Source organism: Podarcis raffonei, chromosome 1 (genome assembly GCF_027172205.1).
Source record: "Podarcis raffonei isolate rPodRaf1 chromosome 1, rPodRaf1.pri, whole genome shotgun sequence".
Lineage (NCBI taxonomy): Eukaryota > Metazoa > Chordata > Lepidosauria > Squamata > Lacertidae > Podarcis > Podarcis raffonei.
Window position 1 is genome coordinate 30,299,652 of NC_070602.1, and position 17,166 is coordinate 30,316,817.

The following is a 17,166-nucleotide window of genomic DNA, read 5'->3' on the forward strand; positions in this document are numbered from 1 at the left end:
TGCAGGAGAGGCTGCATTCACAAGGCAGATGAAGAAAGCCCAGTTGGTGGGATGGTAGAGGAAATGGTAGGGATGGGGGTGACGAAAACAAAACAAAAAAAATCAGTTCTGAGGCTTGAACAGAAATGGAAGTAGGATGGATATGCTGAGATTTGCAAGATCCATGAGGATATCAATCACAAATTAAGTTACAGTAATTATTCTGCATTTCACGCCGGCTACTTGAGTCTGAGGTTTGACAGCAGTGCAGTGACAGCACTAAATGAAAGTGCCCTATAGAAGGCAGACAAAGACGACGAGGGAAAACACAGCACATGTGAGTCATACCGTCCAAATCAGTCTAGTTAAAGTTCCTGCAGCTGCAGAAGGTTCGCTGCTGTCTGAGATGGGAAGTTGTGAGTAGAAGTTAAAAGGTCTGTAGTGCGGCTTGGTTGCTTCACTAGACTGAGAAGCAATCCCCTCATTGCACCATGAAGCAGTTCCAGTTTTGGTCTAGGACTGCTTATTTGGGGGAGTGGAGTTACCTAACATACCAAGTTGTTGTACCCTCTTCCAATTCACTTACTTGCCGATTTAAAACAAAACAAAAACCCAACTACTCAATGGTTGTTTCTCACTACGTGGGCATGCATTAAAAAGAATACAGGCAGAGAATGAAATACTAGACTTTCCTCTGGGAAAGGTGACAACAGCGTGTGCAACTCTGTGTCTGTGTTGTGTGAAGCAATAGTGAGTATAGAGCTGAGGCAAAATTTCTCATAAGAGTTTTTTCAGGAAAAAAAAAATTCTCAACATTTTCTCTTCTGGGCTCTTTCCCAAAGAGGGCCATATTGCTGAATATTCTCCACTATTTATGCCGTTTATCTTCTCGCTGGAGCGGTACCTATTTATCTACTTGCACTTTGACGCGCTTTCGAACTGCTAGGTTGGCAGGAGCAGGGACCGAGCAACGGGAGCTCACCCCATCACGGGAATTCGAACTGCCGACCTTCTGATCGGCGAGTCCTAGGCTCTATGGTTTAACCCACAGTGCCACCTGCATCCTTCCTCCCCCCAATGTATCGTTACCCAAAGAATGGCTTTTGAAGGCAGGTGAACGTAATGTAATGTAGCTTCCCAACCTGCTTGCTGACACTATTGGGAAAAGCTGCTAAGAATTTTCCTTCTCCTTGTAGTGTCTTCACTTTTTGCTTTCTTCCTATTAATTCTCTTTTCTGTGAAAAAAAAAAAAACTTTTGATGCACTTCACCGGTGTGGGGGGAGAGTCACGGTGGCTTCAGATTCAGCCTTACCTCCTGCCTTGACTAAAGCTGTCAGTTTTCTAATCATCCTGTTGGTGCCACTCATGTTCCAGAAGTCCTTTGAACAGAGCTGTGCCAGTACCAGCCCTCTGCAGTATGAGAGCCATTCTACTGATCTGTTTGCTCTCTCCGCCTTTCTCCAGCGCAACCCTGCCAAGAGACATCTGTCCAACAAGTTTGAGATCAGATGTCCCCTCACTGACTTGATAACATCAGGCTTGGGAGGTTTTTTTCTTAATGGAAGGCAAATAATTCCAGCTTCGGAGCCCCCCTCCCCCCCCTACATGCTGGATGTAGGCCCAGTCTGTCGGAAGTAAAAATAGCCGAGTGTGCAGAGGAGGTAGCACAAGCAATCAAGTTTAGTTTCTTTTTTCTTACCCGGAGACTAAAAATACCTCTAAAAGCTCCATGAAGCAAAGCCCTAGACAGTGGGAAATGCAGCCCATTTGCTGTCACATTGAATTTGCAGGCTATGCATCCTTTCCCGTTGAGTCCCTATGGCAGGGTAGGTCTCCTGACTTTCCATTCTGTATTTGATCCTTGGGGCACCACGTACCCGTACGTCTGCCTGCATTTCTGCATGTGTGTGTCCGTATTTAAGAGTTTTTCTGCATGGCCAGTTTAAGGAGTCCCCGTCAACCCAACTGTTCGCAACTTATTGCATCTTACTGCATTACTCAGCCCTGTGCTTTTTACGACAAAGGCGTGTCTGGCTGCTTTGTAGATAGGAAGCCTTGTTACATAGCAATGCTTGTTACTATAAAACACCCTGCTCTGTTTTTAATGTCTTGGTGCACATGTGGGCATGGGGGTATGTGTGCATGCCCACAGACATATACGCCCCCCCCCATAGACATGAAAGTTTGCTGCTCACAATCTGCTACCTTACTCTTTCACTCGGTATGGCCAACCCTGCTACATCCCCATTGCCAGGCTATTTCCTACCTGTTATGTACTGAGTTGAATAGGATCCAAAAGGCAGCAGTCTGATTGGTCCTAGAACAATAGGATTCAGAATGCAGCAGTCTGATTGGTCCTAGAACAATGCAGCAGTATGATTGGTTGGCAGGAACTACCCAATCATGCTCCAGATAGAAGTGAATCCACAACCTGATTGGCTTACAGTAGAATTCCGGAATTAGCCAAACATGTGCAGCCCATTGTGTAAATAATGTATATAAAGCAGATACTTTGAGGGGACATTCATTCATTCCTCCTCACCACTATGAGCTGAATAAAGAGCATGAAATCACTTTGCGACTCTGAGTATATTTCACTACCATTAAAATCCACACTGCTATGCAGAGCACCATAAAAGCATTCACCCGAAGCAGCATTTTATTATCATACTAGCCAAAAGAGAGAATGCACATGTGGGGTATCAAATAAGTCCGAAGAATCATATCATTTCCAGGGTGCAAGACCACCTATCTTCTGGAAATGCCCTAACACAGGGACTGGGAGCCTCAGGCCTGAGGGCCAAATTAGGGCCTCCAGGCCTCCCCATTTGGCCCCACAAGGCTGTTTTTCAAAAACCATGCCCATTTGCCCCACACCTGATATCTCAGAAAGCAGGATTGAACTCCCCATGCATCAGCTAATGAGTGAAGAGTTCAATCCTGCTTGGTCATTATCTCCCTCTACCCTCATGGGCCAACTTTGACAGCTGGGTGGGACCACCCACATGCCAATCATTTGACATAATTATGACATCAGCTGATGGACAGGTGAGTGGTCTGCCAGGGGAAAGTATTCCCCATCCCTGCCCTAAGAAAAACCAGATTGCTATAAGAGAGAGGATGCAGTGGAGCAAATCCTACATTAAGCATCTGGGACATTGGAAATGGTTTAATAGTAATCAAATTTATTCTTAAAACTAGCGCTGAATAGTACATTTCCAGCTCGTATCAGTTTTGCATGTTCATTCATAAATCCAATTAATCTGCAAATGTTTTGTTAATCCACAAAATATGTCTCTGTGTATACATTTCTAAACATTTCATCCCAAAATATGCATTTTTAATTTATATTAATACATATACAATAGGTATATAGCAAAATTAGGAGAAGTGCAACCTTCTAATGATAATTAGATAACTGTGACCAACACTTCAGTCTGGGAGGTGATGAGGCCAGTTTGCATCAGAATTCACAGAAACTTAATTCCTCAAGCAACTCTCCTGAAAACATATCAGCATTGTTACAAACACAAAAAAACACAAATTGTTTTTCAAAGCACAATTGTCCTTCAGTGGGAGAACTTTCCTCCATGTGCTTTGTTCACCTGAAGTATGCAGAAAAGTGGTATTTCTGGCACGGGTAGAGGCAGAATACTCTATAAATACAAAGCCATTAAACCCCATGCAGCCGCAACCTGATCAGGGCCGCCTTTTAATTTCCTGACATGAGCTGGCCACTAACCCAATTACCCAGAATCCCCGGAGGAGTCCTCATCCTTCCCAGGAAGCACAAAGAGAAAGTGCAAGCATATTGCATGGATGTCAGCAGAGCTTTCGCTGAAATCAAATATCTTTCAGAAAATGCACAGAATGGAAGGGGGTTGGGGGAGGGGGGATCCCAGGGAACACTTGAGAAGCAGGGGGCACTTCTTGAACGGTTGTGCTCCACCGAAAGATACTTAAAGAGAAAGCAAGAGAGACAAAAATAACCCATTCAAATTAATTCTTTATTGTTTTAGCTAGCTGCTTGCATTACAGCAGTCAGTATAACAGAAGTGGGTTTAGAGTACTAGAGTGTGCTGTTTTCTGTTTAGTTGCAGTGTAAGAGAAAGAAATTACACATTTTTTTCCCTGACACTGGTTCTCTCTGCCTCTAAGAACGATGTCAATCAACATTTGATGATCTCCTTCTACAATAGAAAGTGTCCTTCCATACTGCATCACGGTGTGGTACTCTGGTTTGACATCAACTGATAGGAAGTGCCTACAGAGGGTGGTGAATACAGCACAAGATATTATGGGCTGTCCCGTGAATCCACTGGATGAAATAGCGGACTAACATTGCCTCAGGGGAGTGAGGGAAATTCTCAGGGATGATTCACACCCTGGCCAGCACTTCCTTGATCTCCTGCCCTCAGGCAGAAGCATGATTAGTCGCACCAACAGGGTAAAGAACAGCTTCTATCCATGGGCTGTTAGGCTGCTGAATGAAAAGATAACAACATGGCAACTGACTTTCGAGTTTGATGGGTGTGCGTCAGTAAACGAGGGGAATTAAGACTAAGAGAGCTGAGTGGGGGGTGCTCGTGTAATCTGTATACAAGTTGTACAAGTGACAATACAGTATTTCAATTTCAATTCAAGAACTATATGGCATGCAGACATTGAGCAGCTGAAGCAGGTCCTAGCATGGAGGTGTGGTCAATGGGGAAGCATCCCCAATGAAATTAAGCCTTTTGATGCAAGTGTTAAATCAGAGGGGCCCTGCAAGAGAATGTGTTACAGTGACAGACCCTCCAAGTGACCCTATTTTCCAGGGATAGTACCAGATTTACAGAAGCCGTCCCGGTTTCTGATTTGATCCTGGAATGTTCTGCTTTCAGTCTGTATTTTCATTGGAAAAATGTCAGAGGGTATGCAGTGAGCTGTGCTCACAATCTGCTGGATGAAAGGAGGAAATTTCTTGGAGGCCGGAATGAAGGACCTCCTTTGCTGGAGGTATTTAAGCAGAGGTGGAACGGCCATCTATGAGGGATGCTGTAATTGCACCCTGCATGGTGCAGTGTTGGAACAGATGGCCCCTGAGGTCCCTTAAAACTCTAAAATTATATTGTTGGAGTAGGAGTGGAAGTCTATTGGAGGGTGGAATTCTGGGAAGGAGCAGCTGGGATTTGCTAGTTAAAGCAGTTAGCAGGTTTGGGATTAGAGTAGCAGGAAAATGGGGTTCTTAGTGTCATGGATGTTAGAGAAAAGTGGCTTAGCTGTGATCATGGAAGTGGTTAATACATTATTTCTCTTAGTTTTGAATTATTTTTGTAAATTCTTGTTGCCTAAGCAGCTTGCCTTGTAATCTCGGGTTCATGATTGGATTGTTGTTGAGTTTTATCTTGTAGAAATATCAAGAGAGAGAAAGGAAATATATTCACTCTCAAATTAAGCTTAATATAGCTAACCTCTTCTCTTGGCCTTTTTAACCCTGTCCTCTTCTGCTAGCTTTTCCTCTTAGTTCGGTGTTTTCTAATCGGTTTCTGCTCACGTGGTTAGATTTTTGTTCCTCTCCATTTCCTATGCTTTATTCCTATCCCTTGGAGAGTAAAAAAAAAAAAGATTTTGAAAGGTGAAGAACCTGGTAACTTGTATTGTTAACACTGCTTGCTAACACAATGAGATAAACGCAATGGAAATATTATCCTAGTTTCTATGCAATTCAGGGTGGGGGGCAGGTTCACAGGAAAAGAACTCAAACATGACCTCAGGTCAAGTGTTTTGATGTGAAACGTAGCAGAAATATTGTTTAGGAAATTCTGAAATACAAATGAATCGGACTTCAGACAGGTCATTATTTAAGAGTAATGATCCAAGACGTTGTTTAAAATTAGAGATTATTGCTCAAAATGAGTTTAAGGTGTACAGATATTAAAGCCAGTTCAAGGAAAATTTAAGGACACCATAACCCCTTGCAGCATTCTGACTTCCTCTCTTCTGTTTTGATACATGTTCAGAAAGATGATTTGGATAAGACTTTTTAAAGAAAGGCTATACTGTACTCTTGAGAGTCTTTAGAAAGCTTTTGCTTATTACCACTATGTCACTACTGTTATTTAAGCCATTTATAGACAGCTTTCTATCAACAGTTCTTGAAGCAGGATCCAAGTACATAAGTATACAATAAGCACAATCTCTACTACAATTAAAGAAAAAAAGAAAACCAAAGCAAACAGATATTGAGACTTTTAACAATAATTGTATTGTCAATATCAAGACTTTTAACGATAATTGCATCAATATAAAATTATTAAATGTTTATGCATATATGTGTCCACCTAAACAGGAAAGTAGTCAGGTTTTTAAAAAGCCCCTGGATCTACTTTCTCACACAGCTATCAGCAACTTTAGCCTGAAAAAAAAAGGGGGAAATTCCTTGAGAATTATTTTATTTTATTTTTTGCCATGCATTTCTGTCACAGTGATTCCGCCTTTGCTGCCTCTGTTTCTTGTTTCTCAGAGGTCTTTGCATGCCTGCTCCCCTCCAGCCCTTCCCAAAGAAAGGCTTTTCCCTGGAGGGAAAATGACAACAGGATTCATTCTACTGATCGCACAGGCTAAACATAACCCTCCAATGTTTAGCTGTGTGTGTGTGCTAAGCTCTGCCCATGCCTGCTAACCCAAACCGCCTGAGCTGCCTAATGCAGAGTAAATGGACAAAACAGCATTTTTCTGCACCAACGCTTTGTAAGGTCACAATCGCAAGAGAATGACCTCAGTGCATGATCAGAAACATGCAATTTGATCTAAGAAAGCCTCATTCAAAGAATTCACATTTGAAATGCGACCTCGCTTACTGTCATTTTCAGTCTCTCGTCTCCCTGCCTGCCCACCAAATAGATAAAATACTAGTCGAGTTTGAAGAGCCAAACAACTCTATTGTGTTCCAACATGCAAGATTCCAACTTTCAGCACTCTTTGAAATATTTCCTACAGGGTGAGTTTCATATTTTAGAATTCTAAGAATATTATTATTATTATTATTATTATTATTATTATTATTATGCTCATCAAAATATCTCAGGGCAGTTTGCAAGAAAAAAAGAGAGCTATGTATTTTTTAAAATAATATTACAAAGTCTTCCCTTGACTTTACCAGTTCAGAATGTAGGAGGAGTTACCTCTCTAGTTATACCTATGCAGCACATCAAAGAGAAAGGTACTAGGCTATGCCTGTTCCTGATGTACTGTTTTTTTCCATATTCAAGGAGGGCACTGTTGCTGCTTTTAACATGGGGGGGGGGGGCATTCAAAAATATCAACCTCCACTTGGCAGTCTGAAATGCTGTCTACCAAATGATTTTGCTGGATGTGTAGCTCAGTTTTAAGATTTTCCGTTCCTAGTCTAGACTGATACTATCACCATGTATCAGATATATATGTATATAAAAAGGTAAAGGTACCCCCTGACCATTAGGTCCAGTTGCGGACAACTCTAGGGTTGTGCGCTCATCTCGCTCTATAGGCCGAGGGAGCAGGCGTTTGCCCCTGGACAGCTTCTTGGTCATGTGGCCAGCATGACTAAGCCGCTTCTGGCAAACCAGAGCAGCGCACGGAAACACCGTTTACCTTCCTGCCGGAGTGGTACCTATTTATCTACTTGCACTTTGATGTGCTTTAGAACTGCTAGGTTGGCAGGAGCAGGGACCGAGCAACGGGAGCTCACCCCATCGCAGGGATTTGAACCACCAACCTTCTGATCTGTAAGCCCTAGGCTCTGTGGTTTAGACCACAGTGCCACCCACGTCCCTATATATGTATATGTTGTTGTTTAGTCGTTTAGTCGTGTCCAACTCTTCGTGACCCCATGGACCAGAGCACACCAGACACTCCTGTCTTCCACTGCCTCCCGCAGTTTGGTCAAACGCATGCTGGTAGCTTCGAGAACACTGTCCAAGCATCTCGTCCTCTGTCGTCCCCTTCTCCTTGTGCCCTCCATCTTTCCCAGCATCAGGGTCTTTTCCAGGGAGTCTTCTCTTCTCATGAGGTGGCCAAAGTATTGGAGCCTCAGCTTCACGATCTGTTCTTTGGCACTTCCCTTCTTTGGGATTGGGATGTAGACTGATCTTCTCCAATCCTCTGGCCACTGCTGAGTTTTCTTTGTCCATGGAGTTTTCTTGGCAGGGATACTGGAGTGGCTTGCCGGTTCCTGCTCCAGGTGGATCACGTTTGGTCAAAACTCTCCACTATGACCCGTCCATCTTGGGTGGCCCTGCACGGCATAGCTCATAGCTTCTCTGAGTTATTCAAGCCCCTTCGCCACGGCAAGGCAGTGATCCATGAAGGGGATATATGTATATATACGGTACCAATTAATTTCTAGGCAAAGGTATCTTTAAGACATAAAGACTAGCAAGGATGCCATTTATCTGGCCCTCGTCACTACATTGTCACTACATGCAATAGTGGATGCTAGGGTGGGGCTATCTGACCTGGCAGATGTGTTACTGATGCTTTCTGGGGGGCAAGGCAGTGGGGAGGTCAGTACCATATGAATGTTCCAGTGGAGCCAATAGAGTGTTCCTGCTCACAGTCTCCTTGCCTTTCCCCTCTCCCTCCCAATAAGCAGCAGCGACTCCACCACCAGGCGGTCAGGTAAGTCCCGCCCCACAACTAGTTGACTATTTGTCAACCAATGCAGAACTAGAATTGTACAACTTAAGATGCCAAGGGCGAATGGAAGCAGCAGCTCCATAGTTGCATGTTGAGCTGCAGATCCCAACCTTTGACACCAAATGGATGCAACAGTGGCAAATCTTTGTAGGAATAAAGATGGTTAACTACAGGTAAGAAAGCTGGCATGTTAAACACGTGTGTGCTGGGCTTATATATCAGGTTTGACATGGAAAGTTTCCCACACTGTGTTTTATCCACATGCTGTAGTGAGTTTCCACTCTGCAGTGTCATGAGGGAAGAAACTGAGATGGCACATGCATTCCCTGAGTTGCACTGCATTGATTAGGGCTCTCTTAAGCAAAGTGGCCAGGATATCTGAGAAACCTATTGATTGCTCACTCTGCTCCCTTCCTGCCTCTGTTTCTCAATCGCTTTCTGCATTGCCATAACAAACCCCCAGTGCTGGGTACATCACAAGGATAGTCTTTCACAGTCTTTAAGGATTCATTTGGAGCCTTCCTCTCCACTTCCTCCCCCCGCCCCCCATCACCATATCCTGACAAAGACAGTCTCTATTTCTGGCAAATCTTGCCTTTTGGGTTTGTGCCCAAAAGGTCTTCTTAGGCTGCAGTTGGATCCCTGCTTACTGGGTTGTAAGACCCACTGAATTCAATAGGACTTAGTTCTGAGCAGACATGGTTAGGATTGCACCACTAGTATGTGAGCTCTATCACACAGCTCCTAACCAAAGTCCTACCTAAAGAGGATGAAGAAGGAAGCTTCTTGGGTGGGGAAAGGGACTGCATGGACTAGACTGCTGCTCACTTCTTCTTCCTTCCCCAAAGCCCTTGCAACTCATCTGAGGTTCAGAAGAGCATACAGCCATTGTCAGATGGGCTTCAGAAAGACAGCAAGGGTCTTTCAGCTTGTAACCAGCAACAGTCAACAAACTCTGCCAGTAGGTTTGAGGGAGAAGCAGATGTTTGCTGATGCCAAAGAGAAGAGAAGCTAGAGGCAGATGCCTGGAAATATCCAACAAACTTGTTTAGTGACTTTCTGGAGTAATGTTGAGTCATGATTTCAGTAACTACTGGATTCGTTAGACACGCGAGCTCCAAATAAATCTAACTGCGCTATGATGGCAAAAATGACCTTACAGTAACTTCAAAAAAAGACAACTCCCAATTATATTATTTAGCTCTGGGCATTTCGGAGATGACATTGTGCTCAGCTGGACTCTATTTTTAGTCTGTGTGAAAATGCCCCAAAGAACAAAACACCAAACAGGGAATCTCGTTATCCCTTTGTTAAGAAGATCTGTGTTTTCACTGGGATTTTCACCAGAACTTTATAGTAAGTGACTGGTAATGGGTCACAAGAGAAAATCAAGATTTTAAAAACTAGAAAATAAGAAGAGAGCTATCTTCTATAACTGCCAGAACTGTTGTTACAGTCTGATGTGATCCTGACGTCTCTGGAGATGGCAAAAGCACACTGTATCTCTTTCAAAACAGCAAGCAGCGGAGAATTATTTAATGTGGCATTTGGAAGTGTTGGTGATAGGGGACAATATAACGAATGGGATCCCGGAAGGAGAAACATATTACTTTGAATATCAAGGCTCTCTTCTGATCAGTATGAGGTGCTTCTCATGGGAAGCACTTGGAACTTGTAAGGTTGACCTGGATATAATACTAGAAAAATGTGCACTTGGGAACAACCCTGCCTTGACTGGGAGATTGAATGGATGATCTAAGAGAGCCAGAGGTAGGAAGAGCCAATGAACCCTTCATAAACTAAAATCCCCAGCCAATTCTGCATCTCTGTGCTGAAAGTCAAACAATTTTGGATTTGTTCTTCCTAGAAAATTGCTGACTCCTTGGAGACTAAATACCATAAAACTATTTTTTTCTTGCCTTTATTGGGCTTTTTAAAGCCATTGTATTGACTGAGTTCCTTTTCTTCTGCAAATAATATTACTGCAGATAATAATAGTAATAACAATGCTACAATGATTGTTGATAGTAGTTGCAGACTTTATAGCAGCAACAATAGTTCATGGCTACCTGCATACAGATGTATATTATCATAGGATGGAAGTATAAATTATCATGACAAGCAACAGCAGTCTGAGGTCCTGGCAACAGGGATGTTCTGAATCACAACTATTAATGGTTGCACATATAATATGATTACATGTTCAATTAAAGCAGTGTGCCTTTGGAGCAGTGTAATCTAAACTTCAGTGCTGCAAAGCCCATATGAGATAAAGAACTGGACCCTAAGTGGATGCTGGAATGAATGTGGTGTGAAGCTGTAAAGAAAAAGAGCAAATCAGAGTAAGTAAAATGGAAGAATCCAAGGGACCGAGAGAGAGTTCATCTTTCCCGGCTTCTGAGGGACAACACATCGCTAGGTCACTCCACCACCTTCAAAGCAGGCTAATTTCTCTCTCTGAATCCATCACCATCCTAATCTAAAAGCAAGGTCACGAAGGGTCACAAGCCTGAGCTCACCAATGTCAGGAGAGCTCCAGTCGAGAGAGAGTGAGCGAGAGGCAGAAATTTAACCTCAGATAAGATCTGTCAATCAAAGGGCAAAACAGGGTTTAAATCTACATTACTAACAGCACTAGCTTTGTATCACTCTCGCAACACCTCAGAGGAAAGCACTATGGCTTCCAATTCATCTCTGGCTTCCACAGATGGCAGCCTGCCTGCTTTGGCTGAAATGTGCTGGGCTGGAGCACTCTCCAGTGCTGATATCCTTTCCGTGTGGGTTAGGCTGTGAGGCAGCTGTGCTTTTCCAAGTACATCGATGCAGAGAGTTACAAGGGCTACATTTCCTCCCTGTCCCCCCCCCCCATCCTTCCATTCTGGAGGGAGCCCAGGGAAATGAAGCTTTGAAGCCAATCCATAAGAATGTGTTTAATTGCCATTGAATTCCCAGTGGCGCACCTTGAATGGATGGATGGAGGGGGCGGGAGGAGAGGAGCACAAGGGGATGAGCCAAGCACTGTTCAGACAACACTGAGCAGATCAATAGGTGGGGTGAGATGGTGGGCTGAGCACTGCAGGGCAAAGGAGACCACCTGCACAGGGACAAAGGCCTCTCTCCAGCCAGGGATGTTTATCTCCTCTCAGAACAAATGGACTATGATCAAACTTCCTTCCCAGTCGTGCCTAGGGATGGGTGGGTGGGTGTGAATTTGATTCAGTTTGCACTGGAAGGCAAACCAGCATAACACACACTTTCTGAAACAATACGAGAACCGAAACACAACCACCTTTCAAAATTCACACTTCTCCAGGTTTTGTAATGCAGTTCTTCAGTCAAGTAATGTGTACCAAAAGGCATGTAACGGAGTTTGTGTGTGCATAAAAATGCATGTCTTAGAGCGGGTGGAGACATACAAAAATGCATTCTATGAGGGGGAAATGCTTTGCGAAAATGTTTATAGTAGGTGAGATTTGCATTACAAGGCAAATAAGTTTTCACAAGGACTAAAAATAAAATCCTACCAACTGATATGGGACTGAAATGGACAGGTTTACTCAACCCTTCTCTTTCTAACCCCACATTCTTCTGCAAACACCCTAATGTTCAGTGCACTGTTCTGTTTTTACATGTATGGAATCTTATAGCTTGTAGCATGCCACTTCTGTAAATGTTTCTTATAAAATAAATGTGTACAAATAAATGGGGAATGAAAGGAATAATTCTTCAGCCATTTTTAAGTGCCTATAAAGAAAGAGAAAGGGAATGCCACTGCTCAGATGACTCACCCCCCTTTTTTTTATAAGGAAAAGGCATTTTTCACGCGTGGAAAATAAGCCAAGTGCAACCCCTCTGAGGAGGGTTTCCAATGGAACAAAATATCAATGCAAACAGCACAATAGACTAAAAAAAGACAGCAGCATATTGCGTTGGGAACCATGGCACCATCTGCACATATCCATCAGTGTTGGAGTCCTACATTCTTGCCCAAATGCCATCTTCTAAGTCCCTTCTCTGGGTACCTCCACATTCTGAGATTAGGCAGGCCACAGAGAAATATTGTATTTTTTTCAGGTGTGGTACCCAAACTGTGGAATGCTCTCCTCAGATTGGACTGGGGAATCTTAAGTTTTTCCAGTGCTGGGCAAATACCCTTTTATTTGCCAAAGCCCCTCAAAACACATTTCCATTCTTTGTGGAAGCTGACCTAGGAGGTCTGAAATTGAAGGTTGGGACACCAACTCTTTTAAACAAACGAGCGAAACATGCTCGTTAACTGCAGTTAAGCACATGTGCATTTTTCACACCTGACTGTGGTGTGTTAGGTTTAGATTTGCCTGCTTTTAACCTTTTCAGTCAGGCCAGGAACAGAATTTCACTTTAGCACAACCGGCATGTCACTGTGTTCCTCCCCTTGGTCACTCAGAATTCGAACCAACTCCAGCTGCTTCCTCCTTCACATCAAAAGCATAATCTGGCCTCAGTCAGAGAGAGGTGAGGGTTTTTTAGGTGTTGGCAAATCGACAGAAGTCATGCGCCCGGCTCGCCTTACCTTCTTTCAGCATCCCCACTTTGAGGCATTTCATGAAGCGACACGCCTGGCAGGATTTGCGCCTCCGTTTTGTGATTTCACACTCATTGGTTGCCGGGCAGCTGTATTCAATGTTCCCTGCAAAGACAAAGAGGGGCTCACTAAGGACTAGCACCAAATAGAAGAGAAGATGACTGCAGGCTTTTATGCCCTCAGAAGTGTTGTTCAAACAACAAAAAAGGAATCGCTGCTTTGACCAGTGCCATTGTTACACGAGCCCTTCTACAAATTGGGCAGGTGTATCAGTTTTGATTTCTCACTTGTTTCTCATTTTTCCAGTCCTAAATTTAATTCTCTACATTGCCACATCAGTTTGCAGGTTTTTCTTATGAAAAGGAAAAGTCCCCATGAAGATTCTTCATCATTTTAGTATGAATGTCCTCTGATTATTTCTAAAATGCATATGTTTGTATGCACATCTAATATGCACATTTCTGCAAAGCAATTTCCCCTAATATCATGCATTCTCACATGCCATTTTCACTAACGTGCATTTTTATGCATGCATTTTATCCCAGTATGTGTGTGTTTGTACACATTACTTGGCCGGAGAACTGCACTGTAAAATTCAAAGAAGTGCAAATTTGAAGGATGGCTGTTTTTCGGTGCTCGTATTTTTTTCAGGAAATGCAAATTAGGTAGTACATGAAAACTGAATCAAATTTCTTTCCCACCCCTAGTTCCTGCAAATTAGGCTTACAATCTACATTTTAAAAATGAAGGGAGGTGGTCAGAAGTTTATAAATTCATGAATAGTGAGGGTGAGGTGGCAGAGGAAGAACAGTGAAAATAAAGATTCTAGAAAAGATTTCTTGCAGATACAGTTCTGACATTACCCTTTCACATATATGCAAACACACACACACACACACACACACACACACACACACAGCATGTCTTTTCAAAGTACTTTGAGAAGAGAAACCTAATCAGTGGATATGGTCTTGAACCCAAGTTTATTTATGTATAGAGGGAGGAAGTGTACTGAGATGACCTTAAACAAGTCACCATCCTGCAGTCTTGGTACATCATCTCTTAACTTTGGATAATCTTTCTTACATCGTCCATACCGGAATGAATGAAGCTGGGTTGAGATATGACTTGGACCATAGGGCTGCTATTAAAAGCAACTGCACCCTGCCATTCATTTTTTGGCAAAAATGTGGTGCAACATCACATAGTTCCCCACCCCTTGCGCCATGTCATTGGCTGATGCTGGAGAATGCAGGGAAACATATGGCATGATGATATAATGTCAGGCATTTCCTTAATGACATACAAGGAGAGGCGGAAAAACTTCAACATGGGTTGCCATTTTTGGCAGCGGCCCCATTACAGGCATAGCTTCTGGTTCTGAAATGAGCTAAGGACTGAAAATCACATTGAAATTGCTACTTACTTGATTTTTAAAAGAATAATTATCACGCTGCCAAAACAGCAGGATGAACTAGTTAACTCCCGGGGCTTATTAAGGAGCACTGTAACCCCCAACGATGCTGACTCTGAGCCTGCCTGCCTTACAAAAGGGTTTCACCTTCAGAGTATTATCTTTTAAGACCCACATCCTGACAGTCAACACCAACATGAAGCAGTTTCATTTCTCTGATGCCCTTCTGCATGCTCACACAGTCCTGCCACCACATGGTTAGATTCAGGAGCTCGGAGAGCAGTACTAGCTGCTTCCATTCAGTCTATACCGTGGCACTGCACAGCGCCTGAATTTCAATAGCCGAGGAAGTATCAAATATCTCTAAAAGCTGGAAATTGAAATTCAAACTTGATCTCTAGTTAACAAATAAATGAACTGCAGTAGCAAGGCAGGTACAGCCAGCCAGCCACAGAATGCCTGCTTTTCTGCAGTGCCTCCCCTCACACACACACACACACACACACACACACACAAGAATCAAAGAATTATAGAATCATAGAATTGCAGAGTTGGAAGGGACATGGAAAGCACAGTAGGTTTGTCTGTTTTGCATTCCTTTATTTAAATCACCCGTTTCTCCTTTTCAAATGCAAGGGTACAATTCCTTCAGAGCAAACCTACAGTTTTATCCATCTTCAGGTAACAAAGAATTAAAAAAATAAATAAATCTGGTGTCAAGAATCAGCCAGCAATGTTGCTTTGCGACCTGCACATCCTTTTATCAAACTTTGTACCAAGTCACAAACAAGAAACTGTTCTGGTGCATTCATGTTGTCCCTGACTAAAAGGGAGGAACTATGAAAATATCACCGATAAACCTTAATGCCTTCAGATCACCTTGTATTGTGTCTGATAGTAAGAGCAATGTGCTGCAATGAATGGGTGCAGATAGGCTTAAGCAGCAAAACCCCTCTTTCTCTCTTCTTTAGAGAAAAGCACAGGTAAAAGAAGGTAGCAGTCAACCTCATTCAAGATAAGCAACTCTCTTCAAAATTTAGCAAAGTTCTCTGCTCTGTTGTTGTTGTTGTTGTTTTATTCCTCCCCACCCCCACAACTTTCCCAATTTCTTTTATGGGTCCTGAGGCTGCCTGCCAACAGGACAGAACCACTCACGCTGCCTTGCAATTTCTGTAAGTGCCCTGTGATAAAGTGATGAGATTAACTCATTGGGATTCCAACAGCCTTCCCACCGGCTGGCAGTCATGCTGCCACTTCAGTCACTGTGGACTTGGAGCAATCTGGCGGCCGAAGGAGTTCCAGGGTGTCTTCAGAAGCCAGAGGAGGAACCTGCGCACGCCAATGAGCAGCAGCAAAAGATGGACACATGCATGCATGCTCACACATGTTGTGCGAGAGTATGCTTTGAGCATGTCACTCATCCTATTGGACCATGCATAATTGAGGGAAATGACTTCAGACAGTGGGCTAGCTAGGAGATCCAGGGCTTGAAGTGGGACATAATCTTGAAAGCAACCCAGGACTTTGTGCGCTTAGATCTCAGAGCCCTCTTTGGCCCAGAACAGAACAGAGATATGCAACATCACCAGTCTTGGGGGTTGACAGACAGCATGCGGCCCCTGGATTGGCCAGGGTGGCTATAAATACTGAGAGCTCAACCTTTAATCCTTTCCCTGTGAACAAGAGCAGAACCTGCATCCTGCTATTTTCTAGCTCCCATTCCCAGAATTCAGGAGTAGAGAATCGGGGACAGTATCAGCATCCTCAGACAGATGCCAGGACACCTGCATCTCAGCAGGACCTACTGCTGATGCCCACTCTGCCCCATCTGCACCGTCCGTATGGGAGGTGCCTGCCATTTAAAACTACCCCTAATTTGCATTGCTCTGTGGTATTGTGAAAAACATTGTTTATTATTATTCTGCATTGCCTTTGTTCTGACTGTAAGCCATATTGCAGCAGTCAGAAAGATGGAGTGTAAATTAGGAGTGTGCATCAGTTCAAGGTGGGTCGCAAATAACAAGGCGAGTTGGAATCCATATAGGCACACACTCAAGTTGGATCAGCAACCCCCCTAAAGTCTTGTGCCACTCTGTAATTTCTGTACCTCCTGTATTTCTATGTTTCTTTAAGGCATTGGGCTTTGCAAGAAGTGAGGCTGTACAAAAGGCCTGCCAAGCACCCAGGAGCTCTGGATTTTGTTGTAGTTGTTAAAGCACAGAAGCAGACCGTTTTTAAAACAAGATGAAAGCTTCATTTAAGGTTGTTGTGTATGTGGCTTTTTAAAAAAAATAAAACCCTACATTGTGCTGTTTTAACAAAACAAAACAAAAAAAGAGCTCTTTGGAACTCTCCAGACAACATTTTGGACAGCCTCACATTGTAAGGTCTACTGGAAGAAACAAACAAGGAATAGGATGGAAAGGAAAGGGAAAGGGAAAGGGAAACAGAAAAGGAAAAGGAAAGGGAAAAGGAAAAGGAAAAGGAAGGCTGGTGTGAAGCTACAACATTGGGGGGTTTTTTTAGCATACTACATGCAAGACACACCAC

At 43.3% G+C, this 17,166-nt stretch overlaps 1 protein-coding gene across 5 annotated transcripts in view; it reads right to left on the bottom strand.

Annotated features, from left to right (window-relative positions):
- ESRRB (estrogen related receptor beta) overlaps window positions 1–17,166 on the bottom strand; it is a 153,493-nt gene that overhangs the window by 20,388 nt on the left and 115,939 nt on the right. For all 5 annotated transcript variants that reach the window (XR_008329158.1, XM_053378797.1, XM_053378802.1 and 2 more), the window contains one exon: window positions 13,191–13,307. Coding sequence is in view for 4 of the 5 variants with exons in the window: in XM_053378797.1 (XP_053234772.1) it covers window positions 13,191–13,307 (117 nt within the window). In the remaining variant the exon portion in view is untranslated. The remainder of the gene's footprint in view (window positions 1–13,190; window positions 13,308–17,166) is intronic.